Source organism: Pyrus communis, chromosome 13 (genome assembly GCF_963583255.1).
Source record: "Pyrus communis chromosome 13, drPyrComm1.1, whole genome shotgun sequence".
Lineage (NCBI taxonomy): Eukaryota > Viridiplantae > Streptophyta > Magnoliopsida > Rosales > Rosaceae > Pyrus > Pyrus communis.
The window spans coordinates 2,041,356-2,064,724 of NC_084815.1; the positions used below are offsets into that span (position 1 = coordinate 2,041,356).

The window sequence follows — 23,369 nt, forward strand, 5'->3', positions numbered from 1 at the left end:
ATGTGGTCATAGGAGATTGGGCTACAATGGTGATGATTGTGGCAAGTGGTGGTGGTGGTGGTGGTGATGGTTATAGTAAGGTGGTAATAGTCAAGGTGGTGTGGTGGTTGCAGTATCGATGTTGATAAGGTGGTGATGATGCTCATGGAAATGATGGTGGTGCAGCGATGATGACAATGATGATGGTGAGAGTGGAGGAGATAGTCATGATAAGGTGACGGTGGCGACATGGTGGTGGTGGAGTATATTATTAAAATTGGAAAAATGAAAGCCATCAAAATCTTAGGGTAGGAGGAGATGTTAGATTTGATATGACAAAAAACTTACTATAAAAGCGCACTCAAGGGGTCAGAGGAGATGTTAGACTTGATATGACAAAAAACTTACTGTAAAATCTTAGGGCTGTAGGAAATGTTAGATTTAATAGTGTAGTTATCAGTGTATAGCTTTGAATTACTTTGTTAGGGCGTGTTGACTTACAGGGAACATGAATTGAAATCATTTTGATCATTGAGTTTTTAATGTAAACTACAATACGGGTATGAGAAGCATTTCATTTCTTTAACTTCCCATGTGTTTATTAACAACCTTTAAAAAGTAATCTCTGAGTTGTTTGCATAGCCAAACTGTGCGACACTTGATGTGCTTTGACGAAAATTTTAACAAAAATTAATAGAGGTAGCACATCCATACTAAAATAAGGTAGTGCATTTAGTAATGAAATTTCTCCAATGCACATTAAAAATGCATATTTAAGTTACATATCTAAACAAGAGCCGTTAGATTCCGTTAAGTCAGATAATCCAATGACTTTTGTTCAAATGTGTAATTTAAATGTATACTAAAGAAAGCATCGAGTTAGTAAATGGTCCAAAGAAAATACTTTGGTTGGCATTTGCATATCGTCCAGTTCCTCTCCAAAACAAAAACAAAAATAAATGGGCTTGGGTCGTTGTCTTTGAGGTGTGGGTCAAAAGCCCAATTCAATATCTATTCCCTCATTCTGCTATTCTCCACCAGTTTTTAGTTCAGCAAAACCCCAAATTAACAAAATTAGGGTTTCTCACTTCACTCTGCTCTGCTTTCTAGAAGGGACCTGGAAAGAAATCCATCCAATTGAAGAGTCTGCAGAACCCATTTTTGCTCGCTTATGATCCCAACAATTAGAGTAAGATCCAATTCTTCTGGGTGCAATAATTGTGACGGTAAAGTGTATACACCACTACTTTTCTTCGGTTTGGTTCAATGTGTAAAGTTCCCAAGTTAATTGGAGTTTTAGTGTCGATTTCTCATTGCATTGTTGTATGAACTGAAAACCCGAATTTTGTTGCAAAATCCAAAAGTTGCAAGGTAGATTTTATGGAGCACAAGCATACGTTAATGGGTACTGCAAGTTTTGAAGGCGAAGGTGTAGGAGCTTGTACTGAGAGTGTGATGGACAGGTTCAGTAATCTTCCAAAGGAATTTTCCCATCTCACTCTTTCATTCATTAATATAAAAAACCTCACTCGTTTCAGCTGTGTGTCGAAAAGATGCAGAGAGCTTTTCCCGTCAACTCGGTCATTGAATTTTTGTGGATTTTCATCGGCAGAGACAGCCACATGTGAGCTGAGCTTTCCCCGTCAACTCAGTCCTTTAGTCTTTTTAGGAAGCACCGTGCTTCTGTGCGAATGAGAATTTTCGAGTGGTCGCGTGGATTCAAAATGGTGTAATATTGAAGAGCTTTTTCTTGATGTAAGTTTACATGATTGGGAGGACCGGGTAACATTTCCCTCATGCACCTTTCTTTCTGCATCGTTGAGGTCATTAAATGTGGTGCAGCTGATGGGTATGTATATTAAAACACCCTCGTTTGCCTTTTCCTCTAATCCCAGTTGATTGGAGTTGGGAATATTGATGCTATAGACGAGTCGTTTTTCAAATGGATCTCGTGTTCCTGCAAATGCGTCAAGGAATTATCTCTTAGAGAAATTAGGGATACGAAGCATCACGATTGAAAGCTCATCTTTGGAGAGATTTGATTTTTTTGAACCCTATTGGTCTCAAATCTGTCATTTCACTGGAACCTGAAGTAGATGACTTTGAAAACATGTTTGTGGTTCTTCGTAGTGTACGCACGGTTGAAGTTCTTAGTCTATATATATGAATCAACCGTTAAGGTAAATGGAACCATCCTCTGGACTCAATTTTTATTTGTTGCAAAAACTAGATAATCTGCAATTTGGAAGGACTAAAGTTTTATTTTTTTTCCTCGTTTGGGAACAGTAGAAGTAGGTAATTTATGTTTCTTACGTATCAGTGTTATTCGAAACTTTGTTTGATGATCATTAATCATTATGATCTCGCTAACTAGAATAAATATTAACCTTTATGTTTGAAGTTTGTGGTTAAAAGAATGCAGGTAAACTGAGAAATATGATATAGCTTTTAACCGTATAACATTGCAGGCTCTGTTCAGGGAAGGATCCACGCCTGTTCAGTTCGATAATCTTTTTGATTTGGACATGAGTATTCGGAGCTTTTCTGATGAGCTCGTTCCTGCAGTGGTCTTTCTTTTAAGAGGAATGCCCAATTTGTGTACTTTATATATAGGTGAACAACCAAGGCTTAGTGATCCTGAATCTGATGTAAGTTAAGTCTATGTTTTTCTTTTTCAATATTTTATTTGGTATCCTTTTTTCTTTTTCTTTTTCTTTTTTGGAAAATTTCAATTGAGTTGCTTGTTGATATCTTTCTTTTGCAGGCATCTAGGTTTGATATGGAATACTGGAAGTTACAAAATCTGGATTTTATTCATCACATTGAGGAGGTTACCGTAGATCTTTTCGATGGGTCTAATTGGATTGTGTTTGCAAGGTATATAATCGAGAATGCCAAGAACCTATAACAAATGGTCATAAGTCATTTACCTGAGCAATGTGATGTTAGACAGAAGCTAATTGAAGTAAGATGATGATGCTTTGACAGTGTAAGATCTTTATACTAAGGTTTTGATATTCGAGATTCAATGTTCGAGATTTCAGTGTTTGAGATTCAACATGTTTACTGAGAAATAAATTTTGTTGCTGACGCTTGTTGTATTTAGTTTGTAACTCTCCCAAGGTTGCATAGCTCAAGTTATCGTTTGAGAATGAATAGTTAGGACTCTCTAAGGGAGGCACTTTGTAAGTTTTTATTTCAATCACAAATAAAAATCCGCAACATGGTCCTGAGCATCTAGAATTAGAGACGGCAACTTATAGGCTTGGCAAATGACTCGTGTTTGTTGTGTTTGTGTTATTCTCGTTATCTTAACGGGCCGTGTCAAGTCCAACTTGTTATCTTAACAGGTTCTTAACAGATGACCCAATGACAACTCGATTGGTTAATGGGACATGTCGTTTCGTGTCAGGTTAACAGGTCATGCAAGAAATTGCCTAGGCTAATGTTTAGATATGAAAAATAGTATCTTTATCGAATTGTTAACAGGTGACTTGATAACCATCTGAAATGATAATTGGTTCTTAACGGGCTACCCGATAACAACGTGACTCGTTAACAGGTTAGACCCAAAATCCGTTATTTCCGCGTTGTTTCGTGTTAGATTAACGAATTGTGTAAAAATTACCAGGCTTATTAGCTTGTATAGAATGAATTCATCATCACCTTACTGAACCAAATTACACTCCGGGGCATCATTTTTTGGAGCCCAACACTAGAAAACCATCATCAGTGGGCCAAAATAGGGCTCTAAATCAAGGACCCCATTTTAGAGCCCAACCCACAATCCACTCCCTCGTTCCTTTTGCAAAATAAAACCCCAAATGAACAAAATTAGGTTTCTCAATCTCTCTGCTCCGCTTCTAGAGGGACCTGGAAAATTGGCAATTCATTGAAGTACACATGAGGAAGCTTGAATTCTATTGGGTACAAGAATGGTACGTACAACTACTTTCATAAATTATGGTTTAGTATTTTTAGTGTTGGATTTTCCCTTCCATTGCTGTATAATTTAAAATCCAATTTCTTCTGCAAAACCCACAATTTAGATGTCAACCATGTTCTAGTTATGAAGAAAAATCTTCTCTTAGTGGTGCAGTTAACATCATTAGGAAATTATGTCTTGTTTGGTTCACGAGATGTGAAGGTGTATCGACACCTTAAGGTCTCAGGGATGCCAACAATGGAAGGACAACGACTGCAGTTTGTCTATGTAATGTCAACAAAAACTGTGCAGACAAGATAAGGAAGAATGAAACAACAAATGGCACATGAGGTTGGGTCACATTAGCTATCATAAGCTAGAAATGATGATGAAGAAGTCAATGCTTAAGGGGCTAACTCAGCTTGATGGGAGAATATACACGGTTTGTGTAGGATTCCAATATGGTAAAACACATCAACGACCATACTAGGAGTCAAAGTTCAAGCAAAAGAACCATTAGAGTTAGTCCACTTTGATGTGTTCGGGCCCATCAAGCAACCGTTGATAAGCGGGATGCAGTACATGGTGACATTCATTGATGACTTCTCCAGGTACATGTGGGTTTTCTTTATGAAAGAAAAATCTAACACATTTCCAAAGTTTAAAGAGTTTAGAGAGATAGTCAAAGGAGAAGTGGGAAAGAAGATCTATTGCCTACGTACATATAATGGAGAAGAATATATCTCCAATGAGTTTTCCCAGTACCTACAAGATTGTCCAATATGTCATTAGTTCACTTGTGCCAACACACCACCACAAAATGGAGTAGTAGAAAGAAAGAACCATATCTTGCAGAAATTTGTCGAAATATGCTACATGCGAATAATCTACTAGGAAGGTTTTGGGCTAAACCCATGAAAATTGCATCTTATGTGATCAATAGGCTTCCTCAACCAAGGTTAGAATTTGTTTCGCCCTTTGAGAAATTGTAGGATATAAAACCTACAATTCGTTACTTTTGAGTATACGGCTGTATGTTCTACATATTTTCTCCAAGTCATTTTATGCAGCAAGTTTGGTAAGAAAGCAGTCAGATGTATCTTTGTGGGATACGACAGCCAGAGAAAATGATGGAAATGTTGTGATCCTACGACTAGACGGTGTTACACATCACAAGATGCGGTGTTTGATGAACCATTTTCTTGGTGTCCTAAAAAAATGAGGTATTTCCTAACTCGAGAGAGAAATTAAAGATAAGTTGCAGCAGAAGATGGGGGAGCAAATTGCTCAAATCCAAGCAAGTTATGATGAGAACGACGATTCATCTAATGGTGATGATGTTGAGCAAGAAGTACCTTAAAATCTTTGGCAAACTGGTGTGTGTCAATAAGTAAGAAAGGTTAGACCTAGTGAAGTGGAAGTATCAACCCACAATCATAACTAAAGAGAGTTAACAAGAATACGAAAACCAAATCCTAAATATGCCAACGTTGTCATAGTTAAAGGAGTGAAAAAGAATTTGAGACGCTTGAAGAAGCATCACAAAGTTTTGAATGGATAAGAGTTATGAGAGAATAAGTCAGTGCTTAAGCAAAATTAGACTTAGGCTTTGGTGCCAAAGCCAAGAGATGTGAAACCCATATCCTGCAAATGGGTGTACAAGATATAGTGTCGTCCTAATGGTTCAGTCGAGAGGTACAAGGATTAGTTGGTGGTATGAGACTTCTCTTAGCAGTAGGGACTAGACTATGGTGAAACATTTAGTCTAGTGGCAAAGTTTACGACTATATGAGTATTACTTACGCTTGCAGCCAACAAAGATTGGAACTTGTACCAGATGGATGTGAAAAATGCTTTCTTGCATGGAGAGTTAGAGCGGAGATCAACATGAATCAACCAAGAAGATTCGAGAACAAGACTCATCCTGAATATGTGCTCTAGCTAAGGAAAGCACTCTACGTCTGAAAACAAGCACTAAAGGCATGGTATGTAAGATTGCAGAAATTTTAACACAAGTGGTTACTCTGTGGCGCATGCAGATTTCGGTTTACTTGTCAAAACTAATGGACGGAAGTTAGTTGTTGTGTTAGTGTACAGGGATGAAATCACTGATGATGACAAGGCAAAAATTCATCGAACAAATATAAATTTGTCAGTTCGCTTTCAAATGAAAGAATTAGGACAACTCAAGCACTTCCTTGGGTTAGAGGTCGATCGCACACAAAAAGGGATATTTATGCAAAAGATTTGTTTGAAATTTTGGGATGCTTGAATGCTAGCCAATCTTAACACTGGCAAAACCCAATATATGTTTAGATGTGTGCACATGAAAGCAAAGACTTAGAAGACGCAACAATGTATCAACAATTAGTAGACAGTTTGATCTACCTAACTCTGCTTCGACCTAACATTTCTTATACAGTATTGTTGTGATAAGTTGGTACATGCTAAATCCAAATAAGCCTCATCAAGAAGTGGTTGGCGAATATTGAGATATGTAAAAAGAGTACAATTGACTATGGTCTCTTCTACAAGAAAGGTGAAGACTATAAGCTGGTTGGCTGTTGTGACATCGATTTTGCAGGAGATCAACCACTTGGTATGTCTTCAAAATTGGTTCTGGAGTAGTGTCGTGGTGCAATAAAAAATAGCCAACGGTATCTTTGTCAAAGCAGAGTATAGGACAACATTAATGGCAGCTTACGAGATAACATGTGTGGTACAGTTAATGAATTATATATACATTAACCAATGGATTATTCAGTACTATTATATTGCTACAATCAATTAGATGTTCCTTTGGCGAAAAATCCAATCTTTCACACAAGAACCAAGCATGTGGAGATACACTACCATTTTATCAAAGAGAATGTTCTACAAGAAGAAATTAGATGTGATTGATTAAGACAGATGATCAAGTTGTTGACTTGTTGACAAAAGGTTTGAGTACCGAGAAGTTTGAAAAGCTTTGTCGTCAACTCAGCGTGGAGAAAAATAATGAGTTGGTGTTGAGGGGGTGTGTTGAAGATCAACACCAGCCCAAAGAATAAAGGCCCAACCCATGAAAATTTATTAACACTTGAGCTAGTAAAAATCTAGAAGAATTGTGAGATTTCAACCAACATGCAAGATTAGTATAGTTAATTCTTGCAAAGGAAGTTAGTAGAATTAGCTAGATATTTCTAGCATGGTGTTTCCATGCTTTTCCAAGGCTCTATCCATGCCTATAAAAGGACAAGGTATCCACCTCATTTGAAGCAACAAGAAGCAAGCAAATAACCAAGAAGTGAGAAGCAACCAAGAATGAGTCTCACTCTAAGTGTGAGAGTGAGATATAAGGTCTTTGAGAGGAGTGTGAGCGTTCTAGAGTTTGTCTCTAGAGAATGAGAGAGTGTCATAACTTCTAAAATTGTGTCTTTGTAAGTTTGTTTGTTGTAATATTTGTTAGTGTAATACAAGTAATTTGTTTATTTGTTTTGTCTCTAAAACACTTATATTAGAGTTGTGTATTGTAATTTTATTCAACAAAGTTTAGGGTGATTAATAACATCTTTGTTGCATATATTGTAAATATTTTGTGACAAGAAGTCATTTATTTTACATATATGGTGGGCTATTTCAATTTTTGGTTTTATTTAGATATTTAAAATTAGATGGGTTTTAGTATAAAAAAATAAGAGTTGCAGGAGTCTATCACTGAGGAATTCTTTTTTTTTAATAGACTAGTGTGAACCAACGTGACATCCAAAAAGAAAAGTTTAAGATATATGCAATTTTATCTCAGTCGTCCAATATCCTAGTGGATAAGGTGTTAAGTTTCTATCATGCGTCCTGTGTTCGAAACTCCTCATCCTTTTAATTATTGTAATAGTTTCGAATCCTTCTCCTTTCCTTGATAATAATAATTAAAAAAAAAATTATACTTTTCAACAGGGCTCTCCACAGTCCATATTTCCAAGTAAACGTGAGTAAATGACCTAAGAGTACAAACTTAAACTCAACATCCATTTTTTGTGGTTACATTGTGAGCAGATATTTGTGTTATGTGTTTTTGTTTCTTGTTTACGTGTTAATATTTACAAAACCGCATCCGAGTGTACATATTTTGACATGTTAGCGGCTCATTACTCGATCATTTTCTTTCGTAAAAGAACCCCTTATGCTTCACCATGTGTTTCATCATGTAACTGCTAGCTATGAGAAGGAACCCTAGTGAAATATTCTTTTGAACTTGTTGAAATATAGAAGAGTCTCTTTAATAATCACCAGCACTTGGTTTCTCTAATCTCTAGTTCTAAGTGGTGCCAATTTCTGGGGCTAATTAGTTTTGTGGTATATGGTATAGAAAGAAATTATTGATTTCAGAATTCAGTTGACCCTTACCAAGAAGATTTAAAGGTCATAGTCAAGCTATCCTTCATGCCCTTATGCTCTAGTATGTGCAGAGATTTTATGTTTTATTTGTTACATAAACGTACAGAAGGTTCCGCTTTGATAATTAATGGATTATTTTCTTTGCTAATGTGAATCTGTGATACGCTTAGATAAGCAGTTAGGTATTTATTTTTTCATACGAATGAGATGTAATGTGACTTAAAATTTTCTTTTTACATAGGCCACTATTTCTGGATTCATCATTCACATTGAATTCCTTATCTCCTAATTAACCTTTTAGTTATGTGAGCTCTTATTTCTGCTTTCTGGAGCGAATAAACCTTTAATTTCCTTTGCAATTGTGTGTTTCTATAATGTGTATATAATTGGCTCTTCTAGGTTGTACCCAATCAAGCTTGGTACTTGGTAGTTATGTATTCACATGTCGTTTATGAGGGTTTCATCATGTGCATATTTCTTCCTTTCATAATATTTTTATCGAACGTTTGTTATTGCCCAAGTACTACATCTTTGTTGATTTTTTAACTTTTTCGAAGGATTAATGTGAAATGCTCTGTGGCTGATTACTTGGTGCTTTTCTTTTGCAAAAGTAGCCATTGGCTGTAACCATGTGAGACATCATGTAAGTTTGTAACGGCTTTGCTACGAGGGAAGCATTACAGAGCGACAACGTGTTGCAATTGTGTGGATACAAAATGTGCCATTATTCTCTTTAGGATATAGAATGTCATATCTATGTGTTGTATGGTTTTGCATAGAAGAATTACGGATGTTGCAATTGTGTGGATACAATTTTGTATTTGATTTGTGTATTTAAAACTTAGTCCGCTTGCTGAATATTTTCTCTTTCTTTTGAGATTCAATGTACCAAGTGTGTTAGATTGTTGGGGAATTCCGCCAAAAGGCTTTTCAGATACATGTGCTTTCTTATTTTGGAGGTTCGTGCATATTTCTCAACTTTTTCATAGGTGAATTGTTTTAAATATATGTTCTTTTCATTTTTATAGTATTCTGTTTCATTGCTGACTTTGGTATGCATATATGTTAAACGTCTGACTCTTACGAACAAATACATGGTTATTACCTTTCAAATTGAATTTTACAGAGATTATATATGAGAAGAAGTGCGGATAATATATTGTGCAATATACATGTATCTTACAATATTTTGGATTGTTGTTTTTGATGTAGTTTTGAACTGATGAATAATTATTCAAAAAACTAATGCTCCACTTTGTTTTACCATTTAATCATACCTTGAAATTGAATCCTGCGTGTTTTGATGCTTCACTCATTCATGTGTCCTTTTTTTTGCATGTGAAGACATAGATGAATATGAGAATCACTTCTTTGTTCTTTTGAACATTGGGATTATAATGGCACAAATCTTTACTATGAATGCACAATTGTTGAGGTATAGACAACAATAGAGGAGACAAAGGGAAGGAGCAAGTTTAGAGCAGAGGACATTTGTTAGACTTCATGTTAGGAGAAAGGAGATAAATCGTATTACACGATTGAGTGATACTAATTGTTTATGGGAGCTGCGAATGGATAGGAATGCATTTGCAGTTTTATGTGATTTACCAATGTATGTAAACATGTACGGAAGCCTACTTCCGGAAAATAGAGACTCATAATTTTTACACTGATGAATGTTGCCATTTCACATAATTGATCCGATAAACTTCAACCATGTTGAAGCTAATCATGGTATTGTTATCAAAGATGACAGAATGATTGGACTGAATGAAGCGTATTCCGCCCATATCAGCTGCGACACGGTCAACATTCTTAGTAACCTTCAAAAAATTATCGATAACCTTGAGGTCACCAAGATGGAATTCATGGCATACATATCTTCAGTCATGTGCTAGCTTTAAAAATATATCATAGATAAGCATATATATGTTCAAACTTCAAATATGAAAAAGTTAAAAAAAAAAAATTGAAAAAAAAAAAAAAAATTGTCACGTCCCGTCCCATGTATAAACATTGTACCAAACAACAGAGAGAATATGAGAAAGTTATGGGAATGTTAGTCATTTAATCTTTTGGTTCTATTCCGTTCTGCGTTTACCAAACACATAATTGAACAACCGTCCCGTTCCATCCTGCACGTACCAAACATAACATGGAATCTCTGTTCCGTTATGTTCTGTCTCGTCTGCGTACCAAACAGTACCTTAGTGCGTAAGTATGCATTGACTTGGACTTTTCATTTCTTCCCATATAAATCTTCTTCCACATCTATTTCCTGCAATCATGTTTATCATTTTACATTCTTCTTGAACCTCTCTGATCCTTCAAAAAATAAAAAATAAAAAAGTATTCTTCAAGCTCCGGAGCTGAGAAATGGCAGAAGGCCATGCCATCGGGATTGATCTGGGGACAACATATTCTTGTGTAGCAGTGTGGCAGGACGATCATGCAGAAATCATAGCGAACGACCACGGTAACAGGACGACTCGATCATATGTTACATTCACTGAAAGTAAGAGGTTGGTAGGTGATGAAGCTTTTAACCAAGTCGGGAGATTCCCCGCCAACTCAATCTTTGGTAGGTTTAAAATGACCATTTCTTTACCGTTTCCTTGTTAATTTCTTTCTGTACATATACTACTATGCTGCCTGCGTTTTCTATTAGTTAGCTTTTAGGAAGTTGAAAACTTTATTGGTCTCAATCTTTATTGATATCCTGCTCAAGTACCCGACTTGGCAATATTTAGTTCCTATACATTTAGTTCAATTTTTATTGGTATCCTGCTGAGTACCAGTTTGGTACTGCTTAAATTTAAGAAAAAATAAACCTTCAAAATCAATCTTTTTTTTCACAGTTTTTAGATGAAAAAAAATACTGAAAAGCCAAAGCAGGAAAGCCCAGCTTTAGAAAACCAACCTTTATCACAATACACGGATGAACAGTTTCATCGAATAAATTTTTCCTTACCCTCTCTTTCTCCTTCTTCCCAGTTCTTGACTCGACCCCCGTTTCTCCAGTCTGAGCGATTGCTCTCCAACGCCGTGTTACCCAGATTCGCCACCCCATCTCTCTCCCAATCCCCACCAAATACACCCATCGCCACCTCGCCGACCACGGATCCCAACCCACTCCCTGCTAGATGATAACCCGGATCCCACCCAACCATCCACCACCCCACCTCCCAAACCATGCAAGGCCCTGAAAATCGAGATGCCGAAAATAGAAATGGGAGTGAGGCAAAGGTTCCAGATCGCGGGAAATGAAAACGGGAGTGACAAAGAAGCAAGGAAAAAAGGCATAAAGAAAAAGCCATAAACATTTTGTCAGAAAGAAATAGAAAGAAAAGCTTTTGACGAAAAATAGAAAGAAATAGAAAGAAAAGCCAGATCGCTGGAGGGGTCATTGACGAAAAATGGAAGAAAAACCATAAATATTTTGTCAGAAAGAAATAGAAAAAATGAAGAATGAAAAAGCTAGAAGGAAAGAGAAACCAAGAAGAAAAAAAAAAAAAAAAAGGATATAATCAAGAACTTTCTGGCACAAAGAAAAAGATTGGAAGAAAAGCCCATAAGTTTTGTGTTTTTTTTTTTTTTTTTGTTATTTTATATAATTATAGTTATTTTACATAAATATTTATCTAATATTATAATACTATTTTTTTTTTTAATTACAATCACTTTTATAATTATAGTTATCAAATACTTTACTGTTTTATTCTTACAGCACAACAGAAAAATTTTTTTTTTCAATGCACAACAATAACTATTTATATATCCTAAATACTCGCCAACTCAATTTTTGTGAACTATTATTTGGAATAATTCACTTTCTAAAATAGGTACAATTAATGATTATTATCTTTTTATTAAGTTTGTGATAAAATTGAAAATTTCAGAAAATTATATATCGTAAATCATAAGAATTCGCCCTTCAAAAACCATGTTGCATCAGTCTTTTTACTTATTTAATTACCTTTATCGTAGAGTTTTTTTCTCGATAATCTACTATATTATAGATAAATGGCTTTTAGCTACCTATGTTATTGATATCTTTTGATTGTAAATTGTAATCTATCTCTTCAGAATTAGTTGTATTCAATTCTATTTCAAATATGTTTCGCTTAGAAAATTTTGTAGTCTTCTTAAGATATAAATACGTTACAATTGAACTCAATTTAAAAAATAACTAGAATTTTTGGACGAGGATCTAACAGTCCCGTTATAAGGAAAAGGATCCTCGTCGGATCTTTTTTTTGAGAATCCAAAGAATTCCGTTATCGTGACTGTTCATCATACATCATACGGTTAATTTTCGTTAGCTACTATTTATACTTAATTTTAAATTTTAAATTTTAAAATAATTTTTGACCTTATGATATACGATGAGTGTTCACGATTACGGCATTCCTATAATTTCCAGGAAAATGACCACAAGGATGCTTTTCCCCGTTATTACATAGGTGGGGAAAAGTAAGTTAAAAAAATAAATCACTTTAAGAAATAATTAATTTAAAATTAACTCTTGACAGATGCAAAGCGGCTCATTGGTAGGAAGTTCAGCGACGACTCTGTTCAAAAAGATAGGAAGCTTTGGCCATTCAGGGTTATAGAAGGTCCTGCTGCCAAGCCAATGATTGCGGTTACCCACAGGGGTGAAGAGAAAAAATTTTCTGCTGAAGATATCTCATCCATGGTTCTAGCAAAGATGCGGGAGATTGCCGAGTCCTACCTCTGCTCAAAGATAAGTGAAAAAAATGCAGTTATCACCGTCCCCTCTTACTTCAACGATTCGCAGCGTCAGGCTACAATAGAGGCTGGTAAATTGGCCGGCTTAAAGGTGTTGCGCATTCTCAATGAACCAACTGCTGCAGCCATCGCTTATGGCATTGACAAGAAAGCCGGTAGGCTTAATAAGAGAAATGTGATTATATTTGATTGGGGCGGCGGTACTTTAGACGTGTCACTGCTTACCATCGGTCATGGCGCCTTTGACGTGAAGTCCACTGCTGGAGACACTCACCTTGGAGGTGAAGACTTAGATAACAGAATGGTGAATTACTGTGTCGAGGAATTCAAGAGAAAGCAAAACGTGGACATTTGTGGAGACGCCAAAGCTCTTCGGAAGGCCAAAACTGCCTGTGAGAAGGCAAAGAAGGCACTTTCGTTTTCCTTTGACACTGATATTGAAATCGATTCTTGGTATAAGGGTGAAGATTTTCACACAAACTTTACCCGTGACCTATTTGAAGAAATGAACATGGATATCTTCAACAAGTGCATGGAGCCTGTGAAAAAGTGTTTGGAAGATGCCAAAATGGATATAACCAATGTTGATGACGTCGTCCTTGTTGGTGGATCTTCTAGAATTCCCAAGGTGCAAGAGATATTACAGGAGATTTTCAAGGGAAAGGAGCTTTGCAAGAGCATGAATCCGGACGAGGCTGTGGCTTATGGAGCCGCTGTTCAAGCTGCAGTCTTGAGTGGAAATATAGCTGGGAAGCTTCGAGACTTCTCACTGTCGGATGTCATCCCTATGTCACTTGGAATTGAATCGGGTTATGAAAGTTACATGAGTGTTGTGATTCCAAGAAACACCAAAATTCCCATTAAGAATAACAAAATTTTTACAACTCTTTATGACAACCAAACTGCTATCTGCTTCCGAGTGTTTGAGGGTGAGAGTGAATTCACCAAAGATAATAATTATTTGGGTGGATTTACCATCCATGACATTCCTCCAGCTTGTAAGGGAGCTGTTAAAGCAGATGTTTGTTTTTCTATTGATGCAAATGGTGTCCTGACTGTTTCCGCTGAGATCTTGTCCACCGGCCAAAAAAAAGCGATCACAATCCACAGTGACAGGTAAACTCTTGGGGATTAACAGGGTGGTGTAAGTAAATGATATATAAAACGATATATGTAATGCAAAATAACATTTTTGGGGATTATAACATGGTTTTACTAAAATTCTTTCATCAACTGTTTTACTCGTGCCAGGTGAGCTCAAGTGTTCGCCAACAGATTGTGTTGTTTTGAGGAGGGAGGCAATGGTTGGGCACTATCCCTTTTGCTGGCCGTTCGGCCGTGCGTGCATCGTTCTGTCATGCGGTTTTTTATCCTAGAAAATATTTGTGTGGGTTTATTCTTGTTTGTTGTGTGGCTTTATTCTTGTTTGTTGTACCTTGCTTGATTACTATATGTTTCTGTGCTCTATCATATTGAGATGACATACAACAGGCATTTTGAGATGATTTTCTTTATTGTACACAAACAGAAGATCGATAACATCTGCTCCGAGTAGATGAAAACCTAAAAACTGAAGAGAAACTAATGTGGCATGCATTAAAAGCATATGGATATGAATTAGGATTTGAAAATAAGAGTACGCATAACCAACAGAGAATAAACGAACTATATGAAAAAAGTTGCAGTTCCACCGTAAAACCAATTTGTAATATGGGGAGTAGTTCTTAAAACTATTAATTGAATATAATTTTATTGACCGACTTATTTTTCTACATTAGGTCATTTATATGAAGCATTAGATAATAATAAACGTAATTTAAAAGTATTATAAATTCTTAGTTACGAGCTTAAACTTCAAAGAGAGCATTAGTTTAAGATGTCCTTTGTTGAGAATGAATCTCACATTGATGAGAGAATGAACCTTGCATGGGTTTATAAGGCCATCTCCAACCGAATGAGGGCCAAAGGGCTCGTTCTAGCCATCTGGGCCTCTAAGATATTAATATTATAATGAACAGTTAAAGACCATATTTTCCTCCATTTCCGACCAAGGGTCAAAGGGCCACAATGCTCGTTTTAGCCCTGTCACAAAAAACCGTCTCCAACTGAGGGCTAAATGGCCATAGGGCCAAACGTAATTTATTATTTAAATTTAATGTTGTTTCATATTGTTTAATGTTGTTTCATGTTACTTAATTTAATTTAATGTTGTATATTGGCTTAGGAAGTTATAGGAAAAAAAATAGAATTTAAAAAAAAAAAAAAATGGCCTACCATTCCTGTCAGATATAACCGATAGGAATAAATACAATGATGTTGGTTATATCCGACAAGAATAATGAAAATCCATCCAGGCCCTTAGGAATGGCTGGCTGGTTGGATTGGGCCAGCCGGTTGGCACTTTGGCCAATTTTTGTCCAGTGGGGCCCATGAGCCCTTTGGCTTAGCCCTCAATTGTAGACGGTTTTTGGACTATTTTCGGCCTTCTGGACCCTTCGGTTAGAGATGGTCTAAGAGATTAGGCTACTCCCTATATCGCCAATTGGTTTTATGGTGGAACATCAACTTTCTTCATGGTATCAGAGCAGGTTATCCCACGTGTAAAGACAAACGGCCACACGTGCTCCACATCACCTCGTTATGTTGTTCACGTGTTAGGCTTGAAAATTCACCAAATGTGTGAGGACGTGTTGAGAATGGATTCCATATTGATGAGATGATGTATCTTGCATGGGTTTATAAGGGATTGGACTATTCACCATATCACCAATTGATTTATGGTGGAACCTCAACTCTCTTCAGTCCTTGTGGCGAATATTCAGATAATTATGCAATGGATAGAATGGCATTCCCACATTCGGCCGGTCCCTTGCTCTCTAAGCAGTTACCATCTTCAATGTCATTAATAAAGTGCATTTTTGCTAGCCCTCAAGCCTTGGTGTACCATTACACATAATCAAGCAAAAAGGAAGTAGCCAAGGTAACGGTTGTTGGAAAATTTAATAATAATATTATTATATTAAATTTATTAATTGAATAGAAATTAGAAGTAGAGTTTTTTGGTAGAAAGATGTGTCTACTCAAATGAAGAGTTGCAACTTTTGACTTTTCATGAATAGTTACATGCTTTCTAAAGAGGTATCTCGCATTCTATAAATAGGGCAGCCCCTTATAATCACAAAATAATTTTTCCCATTAAATATTAGAAAGTCTCGTTAAGTTCATATGAGAGAGTTTTCAACACAATTGTGGTTCATGAAGCCTTGTGACTTTGAGTGCTACTATTACAAGGACGTGGTCGTTGTATCTTTGGCGACATGCGCCGATCAACCATGAGCACCGTAGTGGGACGTAAACTTATCTTAAGGACAAAGTGTCCAACACTTGCTTCGACCTTATTTTCTAGGTTTTTTCGAATCCATTATATCATGTTTATTTAACATTGGTTACTCATGTACATGCATTACTTTGATATTTAATTGCATCAATTATTTCTTGATTTTATATGTGATTTAATATAGCAATTAGGATAAACTTTGATGAAACTGCAGAGCTCCAACCCATGTTCTATGATGAAACAGTGTTATCTGCAGCGTATTTAGGATAAACTTTGCTTTTAATGATTCCTATACTTGGAAATAACAAGTGGGGTATTACAGGATACTCTTAATGGGAAGTCACCTATCTTGAGTGATGAATGAGGCTGCTCCCGTGAGAATTTTTTGAAGGGCTTAGTTCTCTAAAAGCACTCATGAGAAACCAAGAATTGTTCAGGGCCAAAATAAACACAATTGAGCAATCACGGGGTGTTTGGAAGGGTATTATATGATTACTATTGTCTTGGTTTACACAAACGACTGAGCAATTCAAGATATCATGTTCACTGATTAGCTAAGTAAATCCGATAGTAATTCACTACGGAAGGTTCAAAGTCAAAAGCCACCTATTCCGATGCGATACTTTTTCTACTAAATTCTCTCTCTACTGTCTGCATTGTCATTTGCATGATATTGAGTCAATTTCGATTCATGTGGGGAATTGTTGGAAAATTTAATAATAATATTATTATATTAAATTTATTAATTGAATGGAAATTAGAAGTAGAGCTTTTTGGTAGAAAGATGTGTCTACTCAAATGAAGAGTTGCAACTTTTGACTATTCATGAATAATCACATGCTTTCCAAAGATGTATCTCACATTCTATAAATAGGGAAGCCCACTATAATCACAAAATAATTTTTCGTTGTTTACATAATCATACATAGAGTGCATTAAATATTAGAGAGTCTCATAGAGTTCATATTAGAGAGTTTTCAACACAATCGTGGTTCATGGAGCCTTGTGATTTGGAGTGCTACTATTACAAGGATATGGTCATTGTATCTTGGGAGACATGCGCCGATCAACCATGAGCACCGTAGTGAGGCGTAAACTTGTCTTAAGAACAAAGTGTCCAACACTTGCCTCGACCTTATTTTCTAGGTTTTTTTTAATCCATTATATCATGTTCATTTAACATTGGTTACTCATGCGCATGCATTACTTTGATATATAATTGCATCAATTATTTCTTGATTTTATATATGATTTAATATAGCAATTAGATCCTATTCTTCCAACAATGGTAACAACGACATTCTCAAGGTCTAGAGCGACCTAAAGTTAACCTTGATGGTGCTTTTTGCAAGTTGAGAGGGAAAGGCGGCGGTGGAGCTATTGTAGAGTTCTCTGTTTAGGGGCTGCTAGTCCACTTCATATACGGAGGCTCTTGTCATGCGACTGTAGAAAAAGATGTTACAACAAACTAATGTATTTCCAGTGCTAGAAATCTACAGAATAGTCAGGGCGGTCTAAGTGGAAGCCTAGACCTTTCTTAATTTTCAAATGTCTATAGATTTATCAAGGCAATGGCTAGTTGCCTAGCACCTAGGCGGTGCAAGGTGGGAATTTTTAGAATAGTGGTTGGTATTCAGTACCAGTTTTAATATTCTCATTACTCCAATTAGATTAAAGTTGAGGGACAATTTCTCCAATTGAGTTAAAGTTTAGGGATTATTGCTACAATTTTTCTCATTTTGTTTTCCAGATTTGCTCCTTGATTCAGCCTCATGTGTGTTGCACGTGACTCATTTTAGCAGAAGTTCTAACGGAATTGACGAAAAATATCATGGTTGCATGTTTTGAAGAGTTAAGGGATCAATGATTATGAATTTTTAGTTGAGGAACCATTATTCCAATTAGATTACAGTTGAGGGACTATTGATACAATTTCCTCAAAATATAATGCGAGAGAGTAAAAAGAATAGCCCACAAGTCCTAAAGGCTATTTGGGGTTATAGTGGCATGGTCCACCATACTTAAAAAAAATAAAAAAATACTTTTCTTTTTCAAAGCATAGTAAACGGTACCATTTAATGAAATTTCAAATGATAAATGTACCCACCCCACTCCCCACCATATTTTACAAAATTACAATCTTTGTCCCTAAATTATTCTCTTTGGCTTATTATATCACATTCAATATCATATCATTTTTAGTCATTTAACATATTCACAACAATTTTATATAAAAGTTTACCAAACATTGAGATAATTTTTTTTTAAATCACATCAATACCAAACTTAAAAAAAAAAAAATAGAAACAAAGGATCATGCATGACAACTACAAACTCATATTGCGACTTGGTTATCGCATGCGCCTCTTACAAAGTTGGAAAACTGAAATATTTATAAAGTCTTTGTCTTTAATAGAAAAAAAAAAAAGAAAAAAAAAACCAGAATTCTTTACGTTAAAAGAACAAAATAAAAGAAGTAAAAATCATAATGCAGCTGGAACTCTACGCACTAAACTAGAAGTCTTCGTCTTTGTCTTCAACTCGAAGTCTTTGTCTTAGAAGAAAGAGGTTACCATCCTTGCAAAGTCATACACGCCAATCAACTTGCAACCTGATGAATAAGAGGGGATAACAAATGCTTTTATCACTAGGTACTTAAAAAAAAGGCCTATTGATTAGGTAGGCAGCTTACAAATTCAATCGCAATTCAGGAGGGAAAACACATCCGTGGAACATTGGACATATCTAAAAATGCCACAAAATAATTTAGTTAAAAGAAAAGTAAAATAAAACGCATTGTGAGTTATTGATTTAACAACCCGAAAATAAAAGAAAAAACAAAAGAACAAAGAAAAACTTACTGTGAAATCTTGAATATGAAATATTAGTGGCAGATTTAGGAAATTTTTTTTGGTTATGAGGTGAGTCTTTAGCCTTAAGCAAAGGTTTTTTGGTTTGTAGAATACTCTTTTTCAAAGCCCAGGCACAAAAGTTTCGAATCATATAATTACCACCACATCAACATACATAAAAGGACAAATCTAAACCTAAAGCAAAAGATGACTCAGTCATTTCCTTTTTCTTATTATTGAAAGTTGTTCCTAATCAATGAATAAAAATAAAAAGCTAAAGTTAAAACTAAATGAAAAGCATTCCCTTTTTAATTAAAATATGCTCTTTGAAAATGAAACAAATAAAGCTAAAGCTAAAGTTAAAGTCAAAAAAAAAAATATTCAAGAAAAAGCTAAAGTTTTTATTTTTTATTTCACGTGCATCTACACTCCGTTTTTCTTTTCACAAAAATTATACTTTTCAACAAGGCTCTCCACAGTCCATATTTCCAAGTAAACGTGAGTAAATGACCTAAGAGTACAAACTTAAACTCAACATCCATTCTTTGTGGTTACATTGTGAGCAGGTATTTGTGTTCTGTGTTTTTGTTTCTTGTTTACGTGTTAATATTTACCAGCCGCATCCAAGTGTGCATATTGTGAAATGTTAGTGGCTCATTACTCGACGATTTTGTTTCGTAAAAGAACCCTTATGCTTCGCCATGTGTTTTATCATGTAACTGCTAGCTATGAGAAGTAACCCTAGTGAATTATTCTTTTGAACTTGTTGAAATATAGAAGGGTCTCTTTAATAATCACCAGCACTTGGTTTCTCTAATCTCTAGTTCTAAGTGGAGCCAATTTCTGGGGCTAATTAGTTTTGTGGTATATGGTATAGAAAGAAATTATTGATTTCAGAATTCAGTTGACTCTTACCAAGAAGATTTAAAGGTCATAGTCAAGCTATCCTTCATGCCTTTATGCTCTAGTATGTGCAGAGATTTTATGTTTTATTTGTTACATAAACGTACAGAAGGTTCCGGTTTGATTAATGGATTATTTTCTTTGCTAATGTGAATCCGTGATACGCTTAGGTAAGCAGTTAGGTATTTATTTTTTCATACGAATGAGATGTAATGTGACTTAAAATTTTCATTTTACATAGGCCACTATTTCTGGATTCATCATTCACATTGAATTCCTTATCTCCTAATTAACCTTTTAGTTATGTGAGCACTCATTTCTGCTTTCTGGAGCGAATAAACCTTTAATTTCCTTTGCAATTGTGTGTTTCTATAATGTGTATATAATTGGCTCTTCTAGGTTGTACCCAATCAAGCTTGGTACTGGGTAGTTATGTATTCGCATGTCATTCATGAAGGTTTCATCATGTGCATATTTCTTCCTTTCATAATATTTTTATCGAACGTTTGTTATTGCCCAAGTACTACATCTTTGTTGATTTTTTTTACTTTTTCGAAGGATAAATGTGAAATGCTCTGTGGCTGATTACTTGGTGCTTTTCTTTTGTAAAAGTAGCCCTTATCTTTAACCATGTGAGACATCATGTAAGTTTGTAACTGCTTTGCTAGGAGGGAAGCATTACGGAGCGACAACGTGTTGCAATTGTGTGGATACAAAATATGCCATTATTCTCTTTAGGATATAGAATGTCATATCTATGTGCTGTATGGTTTTGCATAGAAGAATTACGGAACGACAACGTGTTGCAATTGTGTGGATACAATTTTGTATTTGGTTTGTGTATTTAAAACTTAGTCCACTTGCTGAATATTTTCTCTTTCTTTTGAGCTTCAATGTACCAAGGGGGCGTTTGTTTGCCCTCACTAAGTTAGACTGGACTGGACTGGACTAGCTATTAGTCCAATACTGTGTTTGTTCCATGCTGGGACTAACATTAATGAGACTAAAGGGGACTAGCATGGACAAAACCCTTCATTAAGAGGTCTTAGCGAGACCCCCCAATAACCATGGGACTAGCTAAGACTATCCTCTCTTTCTCGTCCTCGTCATGCTCAACGACCACTCCCGACAGACTCCTCGTCATCTCCGGTCACCTAGATCAATCATTAACTTTCCGACTCTCTTTCAGATCCATTTCACAACCAACTTTCATATAAAATATACCAAATTGAAGCTGGGAGTGACAAGATTATGATTTTACCTGAATCGAGGCCAAAATGTGGTCGAATGTGGCCAGAAAATGGCCTGGAAGTCTCGGCCTGTTTGGGCTTCTTCAAATCCATGACAGATTCGAGCATTCAAAGCTAAGATCTCGGTCTAGGGATGGTGATGAATTTTTTGGCGGTGCTAACTTCATCCAATTTAACGAGGGTTGGCCGGAAAACACATCGGGAAACCTGCAACTCGTCGGGAAAATTGGAGCCGTGAGGTTCCATTCGAACAACGCATAGCTAGAGAGGGAGGGAGGACAGAGAAATAGAGACTGGAATCAATAAGGAGTTTGACCAGGAATGAGAAAGAGACATGAATTGAGAGGTCTAAGAGGAAAAAAAGAGGGAGAGGGTGGGACGATGAGAGAAGAGGAAAAGAGTGGGACGGAAATGATAGGAAAAGATGAAGAAAAAGATAAGATCATAATAAAATATTAATAATTTATATATTAAATAATATAATATTAGAATTTGTTATTATCCAGCTTCTTAGTCCAATACTGCACCAAGCGCTTCACTAAGTTAGTCCAATTTAGTCTAGTCTAAGCCAGTCCAGCTTAGTCCTTGAAGCTAATCCAGTCCGAGATAGTCCGGCGCAACAAACGCCCCCCAAGTGTGTTAGATTGTTGGGGAATTCCGCCAAAAGGCTTTTTAGATACATGTGCTTTCTTATTTTGGAGGTTCGTGCATATTTCTCAACATTTTCATAGGTGAATTGTTTTAAGTATATGTTCTTTTCATTTTTATAGTATTCTGTTTCATTGCTGACTTTGGTATGCATATATGTTAAACGTCCTTAGTCTGACTCTTACGAACAAATACATGGTTATTACCTTTCAAATTGAATTTTACAGAGATTATATATGAGAAGAAGTGCGGATAATATATTGTGCAATATACATGTATCTTACAATATTTTGGATTGTTGTTTTTGACGTAGTTTTGAACCGATGAATATTTATTCAAAAAACTGATGCTCTACTTTGTTTTACCATTTAATCATACCTTGAAATTGAATCTTGCGTGTTTTGATGCTCCACTCATTCATGTGTCTTTTTTTTTTGCATGTGAAGACATAGATGAATATGAGAATCACTTCTTTGTTCTTTTGAACATTGGGATTATAATGACACAAATATTTACTATGAATGCACAATTGTTGAGGTATGGACAACAATAGAGGAGACAAAGGGAAAGAAATAGTTTAGAGCAGAGGACATTTGTTAGACTTTATGTTAGGAGAGAGGAGATAAATTGTATCACACGATTAAGTGATACTAATTGTTTGTGGGAACTGCGAATGGATAGGAATGCATTTGCAGTTTTATGTGATTTACTAAAGTATGTAAACATGTATGAAAGCCTACTTCCGGAAAATAGAGACTCATAATTTTTACACTAATGAATGTTGCCTTTTCACATCATTGATCAGATAAGCTTCAACCATGTTGAAGCTAATCATGGTATTGTTATCAAAGATGACAGAATGGTTGGACTAAATGAAGCCTATTCTGCCCAAACCAGCTACGAGGTTGAACACATGGTCAACATTCTTAGTAACCTTCAATCAATTATCCATGACCCTGAGGTCACCAAGATGGAATTCATGGCATACATATCTTCAAACATGTGCTAGTGTAAAAAATATATCATAGATAAGCATATATGTGTTCAAACTTCAAATATGAAAAAGTTAAAAAAAAATTAAAAAAAAAAAAAACTATCACGTCCCGTCCCACGTGTAAACATTGTACCAAACAACAGACAGAATATGGGTAAATTAGTCATTTAATCTTTTGGTTCCGTTCCATTCTGCGCTTACCAAACACATAATGGAACAACCGTCTCGTTTCATCCTGCGTATACCAAACATAACACGGAATCTCTGTTATGTCCTGTCTGTGTACCGAACGGTAGCTTAGTGCAAGTATGTATTGACTTGGACTTTTCATTTCTTCCCATATAAATCTTCTTCCACA

General features: G+C 35.8%; 1 protein-coding gene across 2 annotated transcripts; it reads left to right on the top strand.

The window, feature by feature from the left end:
* Nucleotides 1–10,546: 10,546 nt before the first annotated feature.
* LOC137713022 (heat shock 70 kDa protein 4-like) lies at nucleotides 10,547–14,527 on the top strand. Of its 2 annotated transcripts, XR_011065268.1 has the most exons (4): nucleotides 10,547–10,859; nucleotides 12,811–14,143; nucleotides 14,279–14,348; nucleotides 14,427–14,527. XR_011065268.1 is itself a non-coding variant. In XM_068452249.1 (3 exons), the coding sequence occupies exons 1-3, from the start codon at nucleotides 10,655–10,657 to the stop codon at nucleotides 14,280–14,282; spliced, it is 1,542 nt and encodes a 513-aa protein (XP_068308350.1). In that variant the 5' UTR covers nucleotides 10,547–10,654; the 3' UTR covers nucleotides 14,283–14,527. The 2 variants fall into 2 exon arrangements, 1 of the variants encoding a protein (XP_068308350.1); XM_068452249.1 differs by having other exon boundaries at nucleotides 14,279–14,527.
* Nucleotides 14,528–23,369: the final 8,842 nt, after the last annotated feature.